We start from the raw sequence: 16145 nt of genomic DNA, 5'->3' as shown, positions 1-16145 counted from the left end.
CATGGTAGTTCAGGGAGTGCAAATCTCAGAGGTTTCACATCCAAGTCTGATCCAAACACATTAATCCTCTGTCCAAATATGCAAATACAGCTGCAGAGAGTGTTCCACAGGCTAGTCACATGTGAGACCTGCCATCCCACGAAAACAGTCCTGTTGAGGAGGTTTTGTACCTCTTTGACCTGGGGGACTCCCACACAGCATCCGGTGAGCATGAGCTTGAGCGGTTCTCTGCCTTGGATGTGACACTGGAGGTTCTCATAGCAGATGTCCTGGCTCTGCTCACAGGGGTGGAAAGTCACTTCAAAGAAGACGTCCGTTCCTGGGGAAATGTAGCCTTCCACTGGCCTAATGGAGAAGTCTGGCTTGAAGCGCTTGGCATCCCATTTAAATCTTTTCACGAAAAGAAAAAGAAGCATTTCAGCAGGAGGGTGAAGGACAACCCAGAAAGCCCCTTTGCTCTTGTTTCCTCCATGCTTCCTTTCTTAAGCCATTTCAAGAGGCACATTTGGAAGAGAAAGACAGGAGGCTGACCTGGGAAACCTGGGAAGACCAAACCCACTGGCTTCAGATTGCTGATCTCTAGTGCTGAGAGTTGCTGCCATGCAGGGAATTGGAGGTATTGTAATAGACACAATCTATTAAAGATACCTCCATTGGGGTTGGAAAAACACACATTTTGGATTAGCCCTTCTGAAGATGGTTGGTGCTCCACGGAAGGGCTACAGAGAGGAATTACTGAAAAGGAGTTGATGCAGCCACAACCCCCTAGTGACAAAGACAGTGGGAGGTGATGGGGGAAGGATAACAGGATTGGAAGGAGACTCAGGTGAGTGGCATTGCCCTAACAGAATCCTGGGTTACTCAAAAACGTGCAAAAGTTTTTACCACCTGAAGCTGGCCCAGTGGACATGGATTTACTGTCCTGTTTCTTCTCTGTTTTGTTTTGCCTTTGACACCTCTGGAACAAGTGAATGGCCACTTAAGCCAGGACTTGAAGGGAGGAAGACCAGCCTTGTGGAGCATAAAGGATGGTGGAGTGGGGTGGGGAGGGGAGGGAAACTCATCCAGAAGGACTTTCTCTGTTTACCCCACACCGATGTCTCCTGTGTTCTGCATCATGATGCGGCGGGAAGCCTGGCTCCGTAACACCACTGCTCCAAAAGGGACATGATCCTGGTCCAGACTGACTTCGATGCCCTGGCTGCAGCCTTGCACCACAAAGAGGGAGCGCAGGATCCCGTGGCACTCAAGCAGGACCTCCTCTTTGAACGGCAGGATGCGGCTCTTCGGGGCAAAAGTCAACTCCACTTGGCATGTGCCTTCTTTGGGCTTCAGGGTTATTTCATTGCATGGAGTCATGGAAAGAACCTGCCCAAGAGAGATGGGACTGAACACTCCCTGGACCAGACATTGCCCCAGATAACTCCAAGGGGCTGCTTTTCTCCAGCAAGTCTGGTAGGTTTGGTGGCTAAGGTTGCCACTTTTTTCACTGGCAGAACAGCTGCATAACAGGCATATGTATGGCTTTTGCACCATGAAAATGTAATTAGTGAAGGGCAAGCTCTTCCTGGATTGATTTAGAATGGACCTACCCCAAACAAATTAAACTTGGGTCCCATTCTGAGGTAACACCCTCTCATGCTCCTGATAAACAGGCCTGGAATCCCCACCTCAATGCTTCACTTTTTTCCAAACTCACTTGCAAAATGTTGCAATTAGGAGGACTTAACCTTATTCCCAGTGCAAAGATTCATGGGAGATGTAGTTCCATGGCTCTTGGTGCCCTAGTAGACCCATCAGGATCCATGGATACTACATACTTCACAGAACACTAGGATGTCTTTTCAACAACTGTTAATTGTCTGTGCTTTTCTGTAATTCATTTCCCTTTAACCTCCCTGCACTTCCTCCACATGTCAAACATATACTGTACCTGTAACTCAGGATAACACTTCACACATCTGATGAAGTGGACTGTAGTTCACCTCAGTTTAAGCCATAATAAATGTGTCAGTCTTGAAGATTACACAATACTCTTTGTTCTTTTCACTGCAGCAATCTAGCATGGCTACCCCTCTGGAACTGGGAAAAGTAGCTCCCATGGATCCTGATGATGCTAATGGGACATCTTTGGGAACTAAAGCTCCCAGGGGCCCTTATGCCTAGGATACTGCTATAGCTATATCCAAAGTCTAAAGGACCAATGAAATCTTCCTGATGCAAACATAGCCATTTGGTGATCTTGGATTGGAGGCAGTTGTGTCAAGGAGGGTCAACACTGGGCTGAACTTCAGAGGGGAGATGGATTCTATCTAAAATGGGTATGAATTTTCAGAACTGTGAAATGTGATATCCAAACAAACATCTCAGTTATAAACTTTGACACTCTTACTAGGTAGGACAGACAGTGCTTCGTATTTCTCCTTATGCAGTTGTTAAAGGTCCTGCCAGATAAATGGGAAGCAATTCAATTGCCCCAGTAGAGACCAGGCTACCTGGTCTGCTAGCCAACCATTTTTAGAAATAACCAAACCACTCATATTTCTCATTTTCCTTGCTTTCCACCAGCATATGGTACTGCTTGAACATGGAGGTTCCATTTAGATCACAAGGCTAATAGAACCAGTCATAATTTCACAGGAGTGCAGTTGAAGAAAAAAATAAGTTATAACATTAGTCTGCATAAAATATACCTGAAGTTGTTCAAACCCAGTTCAAAGTGCCCAAACTGGAGCAGAATCCAAGTTTTGCCAGAGTTCTCCCCTCCTAAGGTAACCAACTACAAAAGCCCTCCAGGCTTCCCATGTGTTGTCAAAAGGAGAGGAAAGCCAGAAAATACATTATGTTTGGGAGGGCCCTCTTTGGTGAGAGTTTGCCTGGTTTAGCTTTGGCAGTGTTCCAGAAGCCAAATTTGACTGGTAAGACATTTTTGGTTAATGATTCTGCTATGCAATAGCATTTCTTCCTTCACTCAAAATAGAGTCAGGTGAACAATATCCAAGTCTTAACTTTTCTGAGCTAATAATGGATTGTAGCCTTACTTATTAATCTGAATTCTTTCTCAGCAATTTCGCATATGCAATCCTACAAGGGGGGGGGAGTGTTTAAGCCACTGAATATAGAAATGCATCACAGTATTAAGAACACAATCCCTTATGTTAGAATGACCAGTGGTGCAGGGGGCCCATGGCAGGAGAGTGGGGGGGCCCTTACCTTCTGTTCCTGCAACTCTGATGCAGAGTACATGAAATTTAGGTTGAAGGTGACAAAAGTGACACTGCGGTTCACTATCGTCACCATCTTCTTCACACTGTGCCCTGGAGGGACAGCTCCAAATTTCAGCACTTTGTTGTGAGGTTCTGCAACCTCTATCTGTGGGCAAAGAAAACACACAGTAGGGACAACTGAAATGGAGCAGGAAAAAGAGGTAAGAAAATGGCGCAGGCTAGTGTGATAAAGGGTCTATAAAACAATTAGACATGAGGAGAAAAGGACACCAAGAGAGTGCATGAATGGCTCAAGGTTGAGAAAACAACATTGTCTTTTAGGAAAAAACAGCAGGTGAGTGATTATGCTGAAAGCAGAAAAAACTCAAAAAAATTGTGCCTTCATGATGTCTGGATTGCCCTGAAGAAGGTGCTGATGCTCCCTTTCAGATGCCTCAGTCCCCCTGTCTCCTTCCAAGATCTCCAGATTTTCTTCAGTGATGGAAAGTCAAACTCCTCACCATTTCCCTCTGGCCTAGCATGTCACCAAGCAGAGGTGGAGAACGTACTGGGCAACAGCTCCTGCAGTCCTTGAGCACTGGTCCTGCTGGCTGCTGGAAGTTGGGGCACAGATGATCCCCATCCCTGTCGTGAACATCTATCCTCCTTCCATTGTGAGCTTTGGATATCCCTGACTGTGATGCAATGTTGTTTCAGAAGTGCCTAATTCAACAATCTCATATTCAGCCCAGGGAGGAGACTTTCAACAGTTCTAACCATGTTGCTTTGCTCCTACCCTGTCTGCAACCACTTTCATGTCACTGTGTATTTGCAAGAACTTAGTAGGCTCTGCCCCACTCTGCACACCTCAGTTAATGACCATGTCAGTGCTAACTCTTCTATCTCAATGTAAAAATTTAGAAGCAGCCTCTGCTCGTTTGGAGGATCTTTTCCTTGCTTTCAACTTAGATTTGACTGTAGAAACCCAACAAATGCAAGGCTGAAGGAAGCCAATTCAATAAAGATAAATAAGATACAGCTCCTAAAAAAATATCCCACTTGCCTAAAGAATAACGTATTTGAGCTGCATCTTATAAGAGGCACAAAAGCTGAAGTCTTAATTTGGCCTCTCTGGCTGTGGAGCCCAGAGGTCCAGGACACTCACTCAGTCTCACCTTCATCTCAATGCCCTTCCCGAAGACCTCAATATTACGCTGCAAGACCCCATTGATTTCAAAAGTGATGACCTCATGGTAGGAAATGGCCTCTCGGGGATAGAAGGTGATTGGAATCTCTGCCTTTCCTCCAGCACCCAGCACTTCAGCATGGAAGCCAACCTCGAGGTAAGCTGTGTTGGTGAACAAGCATTCCAGGCTATGAAGAGGCAGAAGAGACTATCATCAGCCTTACAGAGTGGTGGTCATTCTCTCCAGCCACAAAGCCTGCCTGAGCCCCTACTAGGTTCTAGACTTAGGTGGCACTGATACCACATTTTGAAACAGAAAGATTCTTTCTCCAAAAAGGTGCCTCTGACTCTGAAAGATGAGCAGCTTTCCAACAGTTTGACGTGTGGACCACAAATATGACTGAAAAAAGGGATTTTTGGAATAAATATCAAGGAGTGCCAGGTTATAACTCTTTTCCTGTTTTGTAAGAGTTCTATATGTTGCTCAGAAGAAACTTATATTTAAGGTTTAGGTTAATCTTTATGTATACAATGTGACAATTTATACTTTTTACAGCACATTTTAATTGATTTACATGTGACTGATATGTTGTGTGCTGATTTGCCTACCCAGTTAACTTTTTACTTAATCATTTACTTAATTATTTATTAACCTGCCTCATCATTTTATTTAATTATTTAACTTGGGTTTATAATTATTTGTATACTGTATTATTTGCTTTCTGGTTATAATATCTGTATCACTGACAGCTAAAAGTAGCAGGGTTGCCATATAGATGGTAAAACTAATTAATTCTGTATCAACTGCCCTGTGTCATGCCGCCTATTTAATCCATGCCACTTATTTGGAATTATTAAGCTACATTTTCAAAAAGCAAATGAGTGTGACAGGGGTTGAACTTCACTCCTCTCCTTTTTACCCTCTCACAGTCTCCACAATCTTCCTCCCCCCCCCCCCTCTCCATACAGTGATCAGCTCTAATGTCTGTTCCAACTCTCTGTGCTTCTGCTATGTGCATTTTTTCTTGGGCTAATAGCTGCTCTCAGTGGAGAGATGCACAGTGCTTTGGGCTTTTGACAAACCAACGCTGTCGCCTCCACTGACAATGTTGAGGCAAGGCACTAGAGCACAAGGAGCCCCTCCCAGGGCAGAGTTGGAGCAGGCAAAGAGAGAGAAGACATGATACAAAGTGTTGTGTCACACATTCATCCCTTCCTGACTGCTAATGTGCCTGTGCAAATGGGGCATCACACATTTGTCAACTACCACATCAGGGGTGAGGTTTATACTTTCCAAAATTGCCTTCTGCCTTCAACAAGTGAGGCAGAAAATGGAGGTTGGGACTACTAATGATACCAGCTAGCTCATCCGAAAAAGCCCATCTAAGCAGTTGGAGATCTTCTAATTGCAACCCCAACAGATGCTGCAGATTGAAAGGTTGACAGGGCTGTGATGCCTCTTAAGGAGAGTCCGCTGATCCAGGTAGCGTATTGATTTGCCCTTTGCTGATAGGGCTATATAAATTCCCAAGGCAGGCATGGGACTTTGCCTGAGCAATGGTCAATTTGACCTTCCCTGCCTGTGATTCTTGGTTCTGATTCTCCCAGCTTTTGCCCTCCACCCTGCTAGCTCTTTGCTCTGCCTGTAGCCCAACATCACACCACTCCTGGTGCTGTGCACCTGAATTTACCTCCTGCACATCTGGCATGGTGCTCTGTGTCTGCGAGGCACATCATTGGTCCAGCTTACCTTGCATCCTTGGCATCCTTATTCGTGACAGTCAGGATTCGTTTGGAAACGGTCATTCCACCTTGGTAGATGAAGCAGCTTCCAAACTCTACTTTGGTGAGGGAGAAATGGATGCTGGGATTCACAGCTGAGCCTTCCAGCAAACAAGTAAATGTTGGTCCATGGCTGATCTGTGAGCACAGAGAGAGGCTGCCTCAGAACTGGTCAGATTAGTTGTCAGACTAATATATACTTGGCTAATTTTATTTTTAAGACAATATCTGATTGTGCTGGGAGTTCTAAGCTTTATTTTTTTATATCCTTGGTGTAACTATTAAGTGGGTGATTTGAAACCTTCTCGTCAGACAACAGAAGAAACCCACCACCACCGACCCTGGGTCTTCCTTACCTGCAGCTTCAGCTCCACATCTTTTAAGGTGCATGGCTTCAGCGGGTGGAAGGACAGCAGGACCTCTGTCCGATCCCCTGCTTCTACTACTTCGTTATTTGGAGAGATGGCAAAATATTGCTGCACTGCTTTGGCAAGGTCAAGTTCCCATGAGAAGTTGAAGTTAAATTTGCCAGTATTCAGAATATAGAAATGGCACTGAGCATAATCACTGACTTGCATCTGTCCAGAGCAAAGAGAATATGCAGCATTAATACTGTTGCAGAGCCACTGCTTGTTATAGGCTTGTCTTCCTTTGAGCTAGTGGTGCCACCCACAAAGTGGTGCCACCCACCCCTAGTTTGGATAGTCACTCCAGAAGGATACCATGGTCGATGGTATCAAAAGCTGCTGAGAGGTCAAGAATAATTAACAGGGACATGTTTCCCTTGTGTCTCTCTGGATAGAGGTCATCATACAGGGCATCCAAAGACATTTCTGTGCCAAAATCGGGCCTAAACCCCGATTGAAATGGATCCAGAAAATCAGTTTTTTTCCAAAAGTGCCTGAATCTGGTCTGCAACCACTCGCTCCAGAACCTTGTTCAGGAAAGGGAGATTAGCAACTGGCCGGTAGTTAGGTTTTCCGAATCCAGGGAAGGTTTCTTAAGGAATGGTTTTACCATTGCCTCCTTCAAACAGGCAGGGACCACCCCCTCTCATAAAGAGGCATAGATCACCTCCCTGGTCCAGCCAACAGTTCTCTCCCTGTTGGTTTTTATCAGCCAAGAGGAGCAAGGATCTAGAGTGCAAGTGGTTGCCCTGACCGATCCGAGCACCTTGTCCACATCCTCAAACCTTACCAACTGAAACTCATCCAACACAACAGGACTAGACAGTGCTCTGGACATCCCATGAGATTCATCTGCTATAACAGCAGAGTCAAGGTCTTGGTCGATGCAAGTGATTTTATCCTCAAAATGCTTTGCAAACAAGTCACAGCGAGCTACCGTTGGTTCTCCAACCTCCTTTGGGCCAGCCTGTAAAAGGCCCTGTACAACCTGGAAAAGCTCTGCAGGAGGACATAATGAGGGTGCAATGGAGGCAGCAAAGTATGCTTTCTTTGCTGCCTTCACAACCACTAGGTAGGCTTGATAATGAGCCCTTACCAGTGTTCAGTTGCATTCATTCAGATCTTTCCTCCACTTGCGTTCAAGATGTCTCCCAGCTTGTTTCCTTGCCCTAAGCTCTGTAGTATACCAGGGGGCCAAACAGGCTCCATGAAGTGGGAGAGGGCAGTCAGTAACTATGTCAGTAACCCAAGCCATTCAGGTGTTAAGAGTCCAATGGCACCCGTGCCCCACCTCTGCACTAGGGTCTAAGCTCCACTGAGCTCAGTTTGATTTTTTTCTCAAGTTGCATGCATAATACGAGCCTTCTGAAGTGGGAGAGAGAAGGGAATTTGTCACCACCTGGAGTGTTGCCAAAGAGGATCAGAATACATTTCTGCAAGGACCGCTCTCAGTTTGTGACCCTACCTTTCCTACAAATGAATCCACAATGTTGATGCTTAGGGATCGGCCTAGCCAATCTGCTTGGAAATGTTTCCATCAACACAGCTTGCTGTTAAAGACACTGTTTCTCAAGCCATCACTATGGAGGAACTGACAGAGGAAAATTCTGCAAATTGTTGATGCTTGTTGGAGTCAAGTAGCGATAAGATAATCCTGGGCTCTCACCTCTTGAAAGCTGATCCGGTGTGGCTGGTCAGGGTCCAGCTCAGTAAGCAAACCACTACTTTCCTGACACTTCACAGACACATTCATGGTGTGGCCAGTGGCTTTGATGTTCAAACAGAGGGGCTGGCTCTTTCTTTTGACATCACAGATCAAGTTGAAGTTTACCTCGCCCTCCAGGTTAGGCATGAATAAGATGCTAATAGGAAGCCTGGTGAGAAAACACCACACATTTGGTTGGGGTTGGTTGCACTGAGAAAACTAGTCACAAGGATAACTGCATCCTGTAGGATGCTGAGCCCTTTCAGCACTGAGGGCTTTTCAAGACCAGTTAACCCCTCATAAACCTGCGGAAAATTGCATGTATGTCAATGCATGCTTTGTGCTAAGCCTGTAGCCAAAATCCTTCCCTGCAATGCAGAATGTGAAGTTGCAGGGGAGAAAGGGGCCAAAGAACAAGTGCTTTACAGATGATGCCATGGGACCAGAAACACAAGAATCTTACGAAGGGAATGTCTGGCTCGCTCCCAATCTAAAAAAGCCAATGCAATTCTGGGCTGCATCAATAGGAGTATAGCATCTAGATCAAGGGAAGTAATAGTGCCACTGTATTCTGCTCTGGTCAGACCTCACCTGGAGTACTGTGTCCAGTTCTGGGCACCACAGTTCAAGAAGGACACTGACAAACTGGAACGTGTCCAGAGGAGGGCAACCAAAATGGTCAAAGGCCTGGAAACGATGCCTTATGAGGAACGGCTAAGGGAGCTGGGCATGTTTAGCCTGGAGAAGAGGAGGTTAAGGGGTGATATGATAGCCATGTTCAAATATATAAAAGGATGTCATATAGAGGAGGGAGAAAGGTTGTTTTCTGCTGCTCCAGAGAAGCGGACATGGAGCAATGGATCCAAACTACAAGAAAGAAGATTCCACCTAAACATTAGGAAGAACTTCCTGACAGTAAGAGCTGTTCGACAGTGGAATTTGCTGCCAAGGAGTGTGGTGGAGTCTCCTTCTTTGGAGGTCTTTATGCAGAGGCTTGACATCCATATGTCAGGAGTGCTCTGATGGTGTTTCCTGCTTGGCAGGGGGTTGGACTTGATGGCCCTTGTGGTCTATTCCAACTCTATGATTCTATGATTCTATGATTCAATCAACAGGGACACCCTGAGTACCAAGAATGTGCCATTCAAGGCACTTGTTATCTAGCTCCACATCCTCCTTTACCTGGAACGAGGTGGGATTGAGCCTTCCATGGGCTGCAGTTTTAGACAGCTGATTCGCCCCTCTGAAAAACGAGAGCCTTCTCTGAAGGAAAAATTGTAGGTCTCATTCTCATTGTTGATAATGTCGATGCTCTCACGAGCCTCGTGTCCTTAGCAAGAGAGGAATAGCAACAGATTGCTAGGGTTTGAGTCAGTTTGCTAGAGAGAACTCACCGCCTTCCCAATTATATTTACTCAGAATCTTTACTGCCTAAGAGTAAATTGTATTTTTCCCCAATAAAAACTTACACAAAATGAAACACATTTATCCTTTAAAATTCACATGTCTCTGAATTTTGCAATTCAACTATAATATATAAACTATATTATATTCAACTATAATATATAAACAAAAATGTATATATTAAAGGGAAAGACCATTTGGTTCTTACCTTGCAAAGTTGATTTCTTTGTGCACCAAAATACTAAAGAATTTTTATGAATATTCGTTTTAAGATTAAATTGCAGAATATGATTAGATTGCACCATACATTTATACAAATTGTGTGAAATATGGCAAATAGATATTCAGACTGAGAAAATAAGAAACTGAAATGGACAGATCCCCCCCCCCCCCGCTGCCTCCCATGTCTATCCTTACCAATAAGGAGCGAGCGGAAGTTCAGGTGGGATCTCTCCAGAGACACAGCAGGATCCGTGGTGTGGCCAACCAAGAGGAATGGGACAGAAAGGTTGTGTTCAGGGATTAAGAAAGTCCAAAAGGATTCTGTGGTGTCCAGATGTTGAGGGATGAATTCAAATATGACCTACAGGTAAAAAGGCAACTGGAAACCTCTGGCACAGCCCTGTTCTTGCTAGTGGCAGTTTTCTACCTCCTTCCCCCTGCCTTTTACTACAATGCTTTCAAAAGTATTTCCACACACACACCATCACTAAGGACTTCCCCAGTTTTGCAGCCAGCATCTTCCTTCTCTACTAGGAGGCATTGACTAAAAATATTATTAAAACCCCAGGTTTTCCAATAGTCAATAGCTATCATAGCTCCATTGAGGAACTCTCTTTCTCAGCACTCTCAAGGAACAGCACAGGCCTGCTTCACTTTATAAGCAGTTGCTTTGTCCCTGTTTCCACAGTTATGTAGGTCAATAAAGGTTCTTGCTGTTATCGCTGTGTCTTGCTTCATGAAAACCCACCTACACCAGATATATTCTTCCCTTTCCATTTCTTGCTCTTAGTGTGGGTCTTGCTGGCAAAATTGTCATACCCATGTTTCCATAGGCTTTTTAAAACAGGGACTCTTTCACTCTTCAGGTCAAGGGCAGTGTGCACTGTAGTAGTTGCTGCCTGCTTAACTTGTAATTTTGCTGTCTGAAGCAACATTTATATATTCTGTCACTTGTGTTTCCTATAATAAACCAAGCTTTCTTTATTCCTTGGGGTGATAAGTTATTGTGGGCATGAGGTTAAGGGTCAACACATAACAAGCACATGTCATAACTCCAGCAAAAGATCCTAAACCTATCTTTAGTGTGTGTGTGAATACACATGGGTGCTAGACATGCATGTGGGTTCAAAACACATACTGTTACCAGAATAGATGTGCTTCTGTGTTGGCTTGCTGGAATAAGAACTACCAGAAGTGGCACATGGAAAAGGTACATGTATATGACACATCCATATATGTCTCGCCCTTTGTTTGTCTGAATTCCATACTTGCAAGAGGAACAGGCAACCAGGAGCGGCCACAACCTTGCCAAGGAAGACTCAGAGGCAAGAAATGGTGGCCCTAACTTGGCATTCCCTCTGCCAACTCACCTCCACTTTTTTCTCTGGCCGGAGCTGGCCTCGCTCCGTAAAGCAGATGAAGGCAGCATAATCTTTGTTCTCCTGCTGCTCACAGACCCACTGGAAAGAGTAGGTGGCATTGGTGGGGTTCATGATGGCAAAGCTCCTACCCAAGACATGGAAGAAGTGACATCGGAGACATGCTAGGCTGTCAGCTAATGGGGGGGGGGAAGTCTAGTTGATTGTTCATCTCTCTTTTAAGAAACCAGTTCAGTAACAAATTGCATTTATGCACTTTTGCATAGGTCTAGTGCAAGGATATGTGCTTGGTTTTTGTTTTTTTTGTGGTGAAGTACAACACAATTTATTTCTTAAAGCTATCACTCATTTTAGAGAGAAAGACTATTTTTAACATTTGATTTTCTTTCCCTTTACAGTAACAAGCCTATCACAAAGCCACATAAAAAATAAGCAAGTGTGCCTTCATTTTCAGAGTGCTACTGATTAAAAGTCAGCCCCCACCAGTGAATCAAATAAACTTTAGTTGATTAATCGACTGATCGCATCAATAAAAGCTTGAAGCCTGGATGCAAATAAAAGTGCCTGATTCACTAATTCAGCATGTGGGTCACTGTCAGCCAGAACTCAAGTTACTGGGTGAAGTTATGAAATTCACAAGCTTGAATCCCTGCCTCCTGACTTTTATTAGATAAGTGACATGCTTTATATGAAGAAAAACAATGGTAAAGGTTCCCAGAAGCCAAAGCATAAACAATAACAAGACCGATTTATTACATCAATAAAGATACAGCAAAACAGCCCAAATAATATTAATCAGAAGAGGGAACACCAGTTGAATAATCCATTTTGACAAATCTTTTTCAATAGCATCTATTTCCTCTACGGTCCTTGGAGGCAGTGATAACATCCAGCTACTGAGGATATATCCTTATTCCTCTTGTGCTTTTCTGCTGATAAACATTCTTTTTTCTATGTAGGTGCTTTTGCACTGATGCAAAACTTTCAGATGTTAGCAAATGCTTCCAAGGTAGCTGCTTCAGACCCTCTCCAGAGTCATGACTGGCGCTGGTGTGCCACGCAGGAAGGAGAAATAGCAAAAACGCAGCCGTGGAATAAACTGCTGCACCAGCAGCCCCACCATCCTGGGCATGCAACACTGCCAAAGGGAAAGCAGCTCTCTCGGCTGAAAGCCCAAGTCCAAGGGATGTTCCCAGTCACTGCTTAGAACACCTATGAGTGTTTGAATGAAGCAGTCAATGCAAAGAACTGACTGGATACTCACCGGGTGTTCCTGACGTACACTCCTATAGAGGTAAATTCAATCACTTTGGTGTTGGCATCCAGGCTCATCCCACCAGGCCCTCGCAAGTCTTGGTTGCGTCTGTGCGCAGTGATGTAATTGGAATCTTCCAGCTCAAAATGACAGTAGGGCAGGAGGCTCTTTGCCTTCACAGCCACAACTGGGCCTTCCTCATCAGGCTTCAGGTTAGAAATACTGAAAGAAAAAAAGACCCAGGTTGACAGGGAATATGAAAATTAATTTCTGGGACTCCCTACCCCACACATGGCATGTGATCCATCTTTTCCCTACAAGGAAACTCTCTTGCTATTTTTCTGCCTCTTTGGCAGTGATCACCACCCTTTCTGGACTAACAAATCCCCATTTTACTCAGTTTCTCACCAAGCATTATGCGGTTAATACACATTTGCATCTGCTGGCATTCTAAGGCATGAGCAAAAGCTTCACCCGCATTTTGTCCCACTGAGCAGATATATATATACTATTCAGATAAGTTCAGCATTTGACTGGTGTAGGCCTCCACTGCATAAGGCTCAACTACTTGTGGCACTGTCAGGGAGAGTCAAAACTCTGTTGTTGGAGGCCTTTCCCCCCTATTTATGGGAACACTTGAGCCGCCACCATCCCAAGTCCATCAAAAGAGGGCAATGAAGTAAGAGGAAACCTGTGTTGCTGCCTCTGCACCGCTCCTCCTCCCCTGGATTCAGAGAGACAGTGTTGATGCCAGAAAGATAGTGATTATAATTTCTGTGCAGTCATACAGAACAAAGTTCAGAGCCTTCTAAACCTAGGTAATAGCCATTTTGTTAGGAAGTCACAGACCATGCTGCCTGCCTCCCACCGAACACGACAGCAGCTGTGTAAGGAAGCACTCAAGGTGAGAGCAAGATGTAACAACATCTGCAGTGTCGGGAAGATTTGCTCTCTCAGGACTTGCGGATGGCATTTGTGGGAAGTCTCCTTACCTGCAGAGTAGGCGGCCCTCAAACTCTCCCACTTCCTGAGGACAGAATTTCACCTGGAGGGTCTGGGAGCTCTTAGGAAGGATGGTACCACAGTTGGGCTCCATGAAGAAGGGGGCTCCAGTGGCTGCTGGGGACACGTAGGAAGAAAGGCTGTCCACCATACTCTCAAAATGACTGAACCGTCGGCTGGACCCGGTCTTGATGGAAGCAACAGATGGAACTTCCGCTGAGTTGAAGGAAGAATTTGCTGAGACAACTGCTTCTTCTCAATGCATTATTCAAAGCAGCATTTTGTGACCTTCCATTTATTTTCCACATCTGGACATTATGGCTTGTTATGAACTCAGCTACCAGGGCAAACATCTCTGGGACTTGGTGTGCAAGTTTGCCCTGGCCAGTGTCGTTCATGCTCCAGAGAATGTTATGGGGAAGAGGTGATGGCAACAGCAAGCACTTGAGACATAGAGCAAAAATGCCACGTTTAGGGTTGGCCTGGAAGCTGCAGCTTGCACAGAAGGCAGTGAAATGGCACAACTGAGTGGAGTGGTCAACTGTGAGCAAGAAGCACCACTTTTAAAAGAACTGTGCTGCCTGTGTGTTTGCTTCTGGGCCAAGTCCTTAGCAAGCTTGGCCTAGGTTATGTGGAGGAAAGCCTTCTTGCAGATAGACCTGTTTCTCTGCTTAGATATTCAAATGAAGTTGCATTGCAGCTGTTGAGATCCATATTGTGATAGCTGGGGAGGGGTGGTGTGCTGCTTTTCTGTTGTGATGCTGTTGTAAAAATTGTCTTGCTTAATCTGGATGCATTTATTGCATTTTAATGTTGTAGTGAAGTTAGGAAAGACTTTACTACAAATGTGCTGGGTTTTTTAAATAGAAAATGTATTTATATGCTTGTGAACTGCCAAAGAAATGTTTTAAATAAGCATACAGACAAGCTAAAAGTTCCCCATTAACTCTCTAGAAAGCATCCCCTGGCAAGTAACTCCCTTCTGGCTGATACAGCCTACCTGTTGCAACCTGCCCTGAATGTCCCAGGCAAATATAGAACAGTCTTGAAAGATCCAAAAAGATGAGAGGAAAGGGCCAACAGGCAGGGGTGTGTGATGTTCCACAAGCTAGAAGGGAAGGATCTGAGGATGTTCTCAAGGCACCTGAGAAGTGGTGGAAAGTAGAGCCTGAGAAGCCCACTAAGGCTTACCTGTTGCACCTTCTGGGCTGGCTGCCAAAGCCTCAGTAGCAAAGTTGACTGCCCTCCCGGTCTCCTCCATGACCACATTCCAGGTGTATTCTAGCTGCACGTTCCCTGTATTAGAGAGCTCCACACTGGTAGAACAAGAGGGCAAAGAGAAAAGGAGGAAATTGGGAGGTCTGGCTCAGAACAAAGGAAATAGACGAGTCACTGTGCTCTGGTCACATATACTCAATCCTCTTCATCTCTGAGTTTGGGGAAAGCAAGGTGGCCTGAAGCATGAATCATCCATGGGAATGCAGGTATATGTGTCCAGCACACTGTAAGGTAGGAGAAGCTGGGCTCCACAAAAAGGGGGTCCCAAAAATAGAAGGCAGCCTCTGAACAAGATTCTGCATATTTGTTACTCACTCGTACACCCTCGTCTGGAACAGCAAAGTGTCCTTGAAGTTCACTGTCTCCACTTCCATTTTGTATTGTGCGTAGTCCACAGTGGCACTCACCCAGAGCTCCAGTTCTCGGCCACTGTCTTCCACAGTCGTGTGAGCAGGTTCCGGATCTGTCTCAATCACCTACACCAACAGCAGAACAATAGGAAGCAGCCACAATAGGAAGCAACCACAAGGTGGCTCGTTTCCAACCTTAAGAACGTAAGAACAGCTCTTCAGGATCAGGTCAGTTGCTCATCTAACCCAGCATCCTGTTCTCACAGTGGTCAATAGGAAGCCTGCAAGCAGGAACCAAGTGCCGCAGCACTCTCTTCCTCCTGTGGTTTCCAGTAACTGGTATTTAGGGGCATTACTACCGCCAGCAAGTGGATGGAGGCACAAGGAGAGGCCACTTTGCCAGTGAGATTCAGCAAAGGAAACATAGCGATGGGTGTCCCCATTAGAAGCGATGAGTGTGAAAAAGATAAATATGAGTAAAAATTGGGTTACATATGAAAAACTAATACAAAAGGAAGGAAGTAAATGGAAAATGGAACCTTATGAAGAAGTTAAACAAATTAGGACAACATCACGGGTCAGGTGATAAGGAAGTAACTCAGTCCAAGCAATATGTAAATCCCAAAAGGACAGGCTTCATTTTCATCACCCATTAGATCTGGGAAGAAAATAGCATTTGTTTCCTTTGACATCTCCAGATGAGAGTATAGCTCCTGAACCCAGAGCCCAACAAGTGCCAGGTGAGGTTCATATCTGGCAAAGCAGCAAGCAAAAGAATAAAACAGCAGAGGAATCTCCTGGACAGCAAAAGGCTACAGCAGGTCATGTAACAAATCCTGAGCTGTGCAACATGCAGCAACTCCCCTGTTTCAATTTGTCTTGGACCTAGAAGCCTCATTCCCTTGCAGAATTTAGCCTTGTTCAATTCAGCTCCATCAGTGCCTGCATGAGACCTCTCTGAGCACCTCT

The 16145-nt window shown here is 45.0% G+C and overlaps 1 protein-coding gene across 3 annotated transcripts in view; it reads right to left on the bottom strand.

Moving 5' to 3' along the window:
* The window catches only part of HYDIN (HYDIN axonemal central pair apparatus protein), a 133865-nt gene that overhangs the window by 9348 nt on the left and 108372 nt on the right, over window positions 1–16145 (bottom strand). For all 3 annotated transcript variants that reach the window (XM_081016867.1, XM_081016868.1, XM_081016869.1), the window contains 14 exons: window positions 15142–15302; window positions 14740–14864; window positions 13539–13764; window positions 12556–12768; window positions 11283–11418; window positions 10108–10273; window positions 9469–9616; window positions 8248–8455; window positions 6531–6752; window positions 6143–6312; window positions 4382–4580; window positions 3214–3372; window positions 1088–1368; window positions 171–390 (listed from right to left, as the gene is read on the bottom strand). In XM_081016867.1, coding sequence (XP_080872993.1) covers window positions 171–390; window positions 1088–1368; window positions 3214–3372; window positions 4382–4580; window positions 6143–6312; window positions 6531–6752; window positions 8248–8455; window positions 9469–9616; window positions 10108–10273; window positions 11283–11418; window positions 12556–12768; window positions 13539–13764; window positions 14740–14864; window positions 15142–15302 — 2634 coding nt within the window. The remainder of the gene's footprint in view (window positions 1–170; window positions 391–1087; window positions 1369–3213; window positions 3373–4381; window positions 4581–6142; window positions 6313–6530; window positions 6753–8247; window positions 8456–9468; window positions 9617–10107; window positions 10274–11282; window positions 11419–12555; window positions 12769–13538; window positions 13765–14739; window positions 14865–15141; window positions 15303–16145) is intronic.

This window comes from Podarcis pityusensis, assembly GCF_964106645.2.
Source record: "Podarcis pityusensis genome assembly, chromosome: 8".
NCBI classification, from domain to species: domain Eukaryota; kingdom Metazoa; phylum Chordata; class Lepidosauria; order Squamata; family Lacertidae; genus Podarcis; species Podarcis pityusensis.
This window is presented reverse-complemented; position numbering and strand designations above follow the sequence as displayed.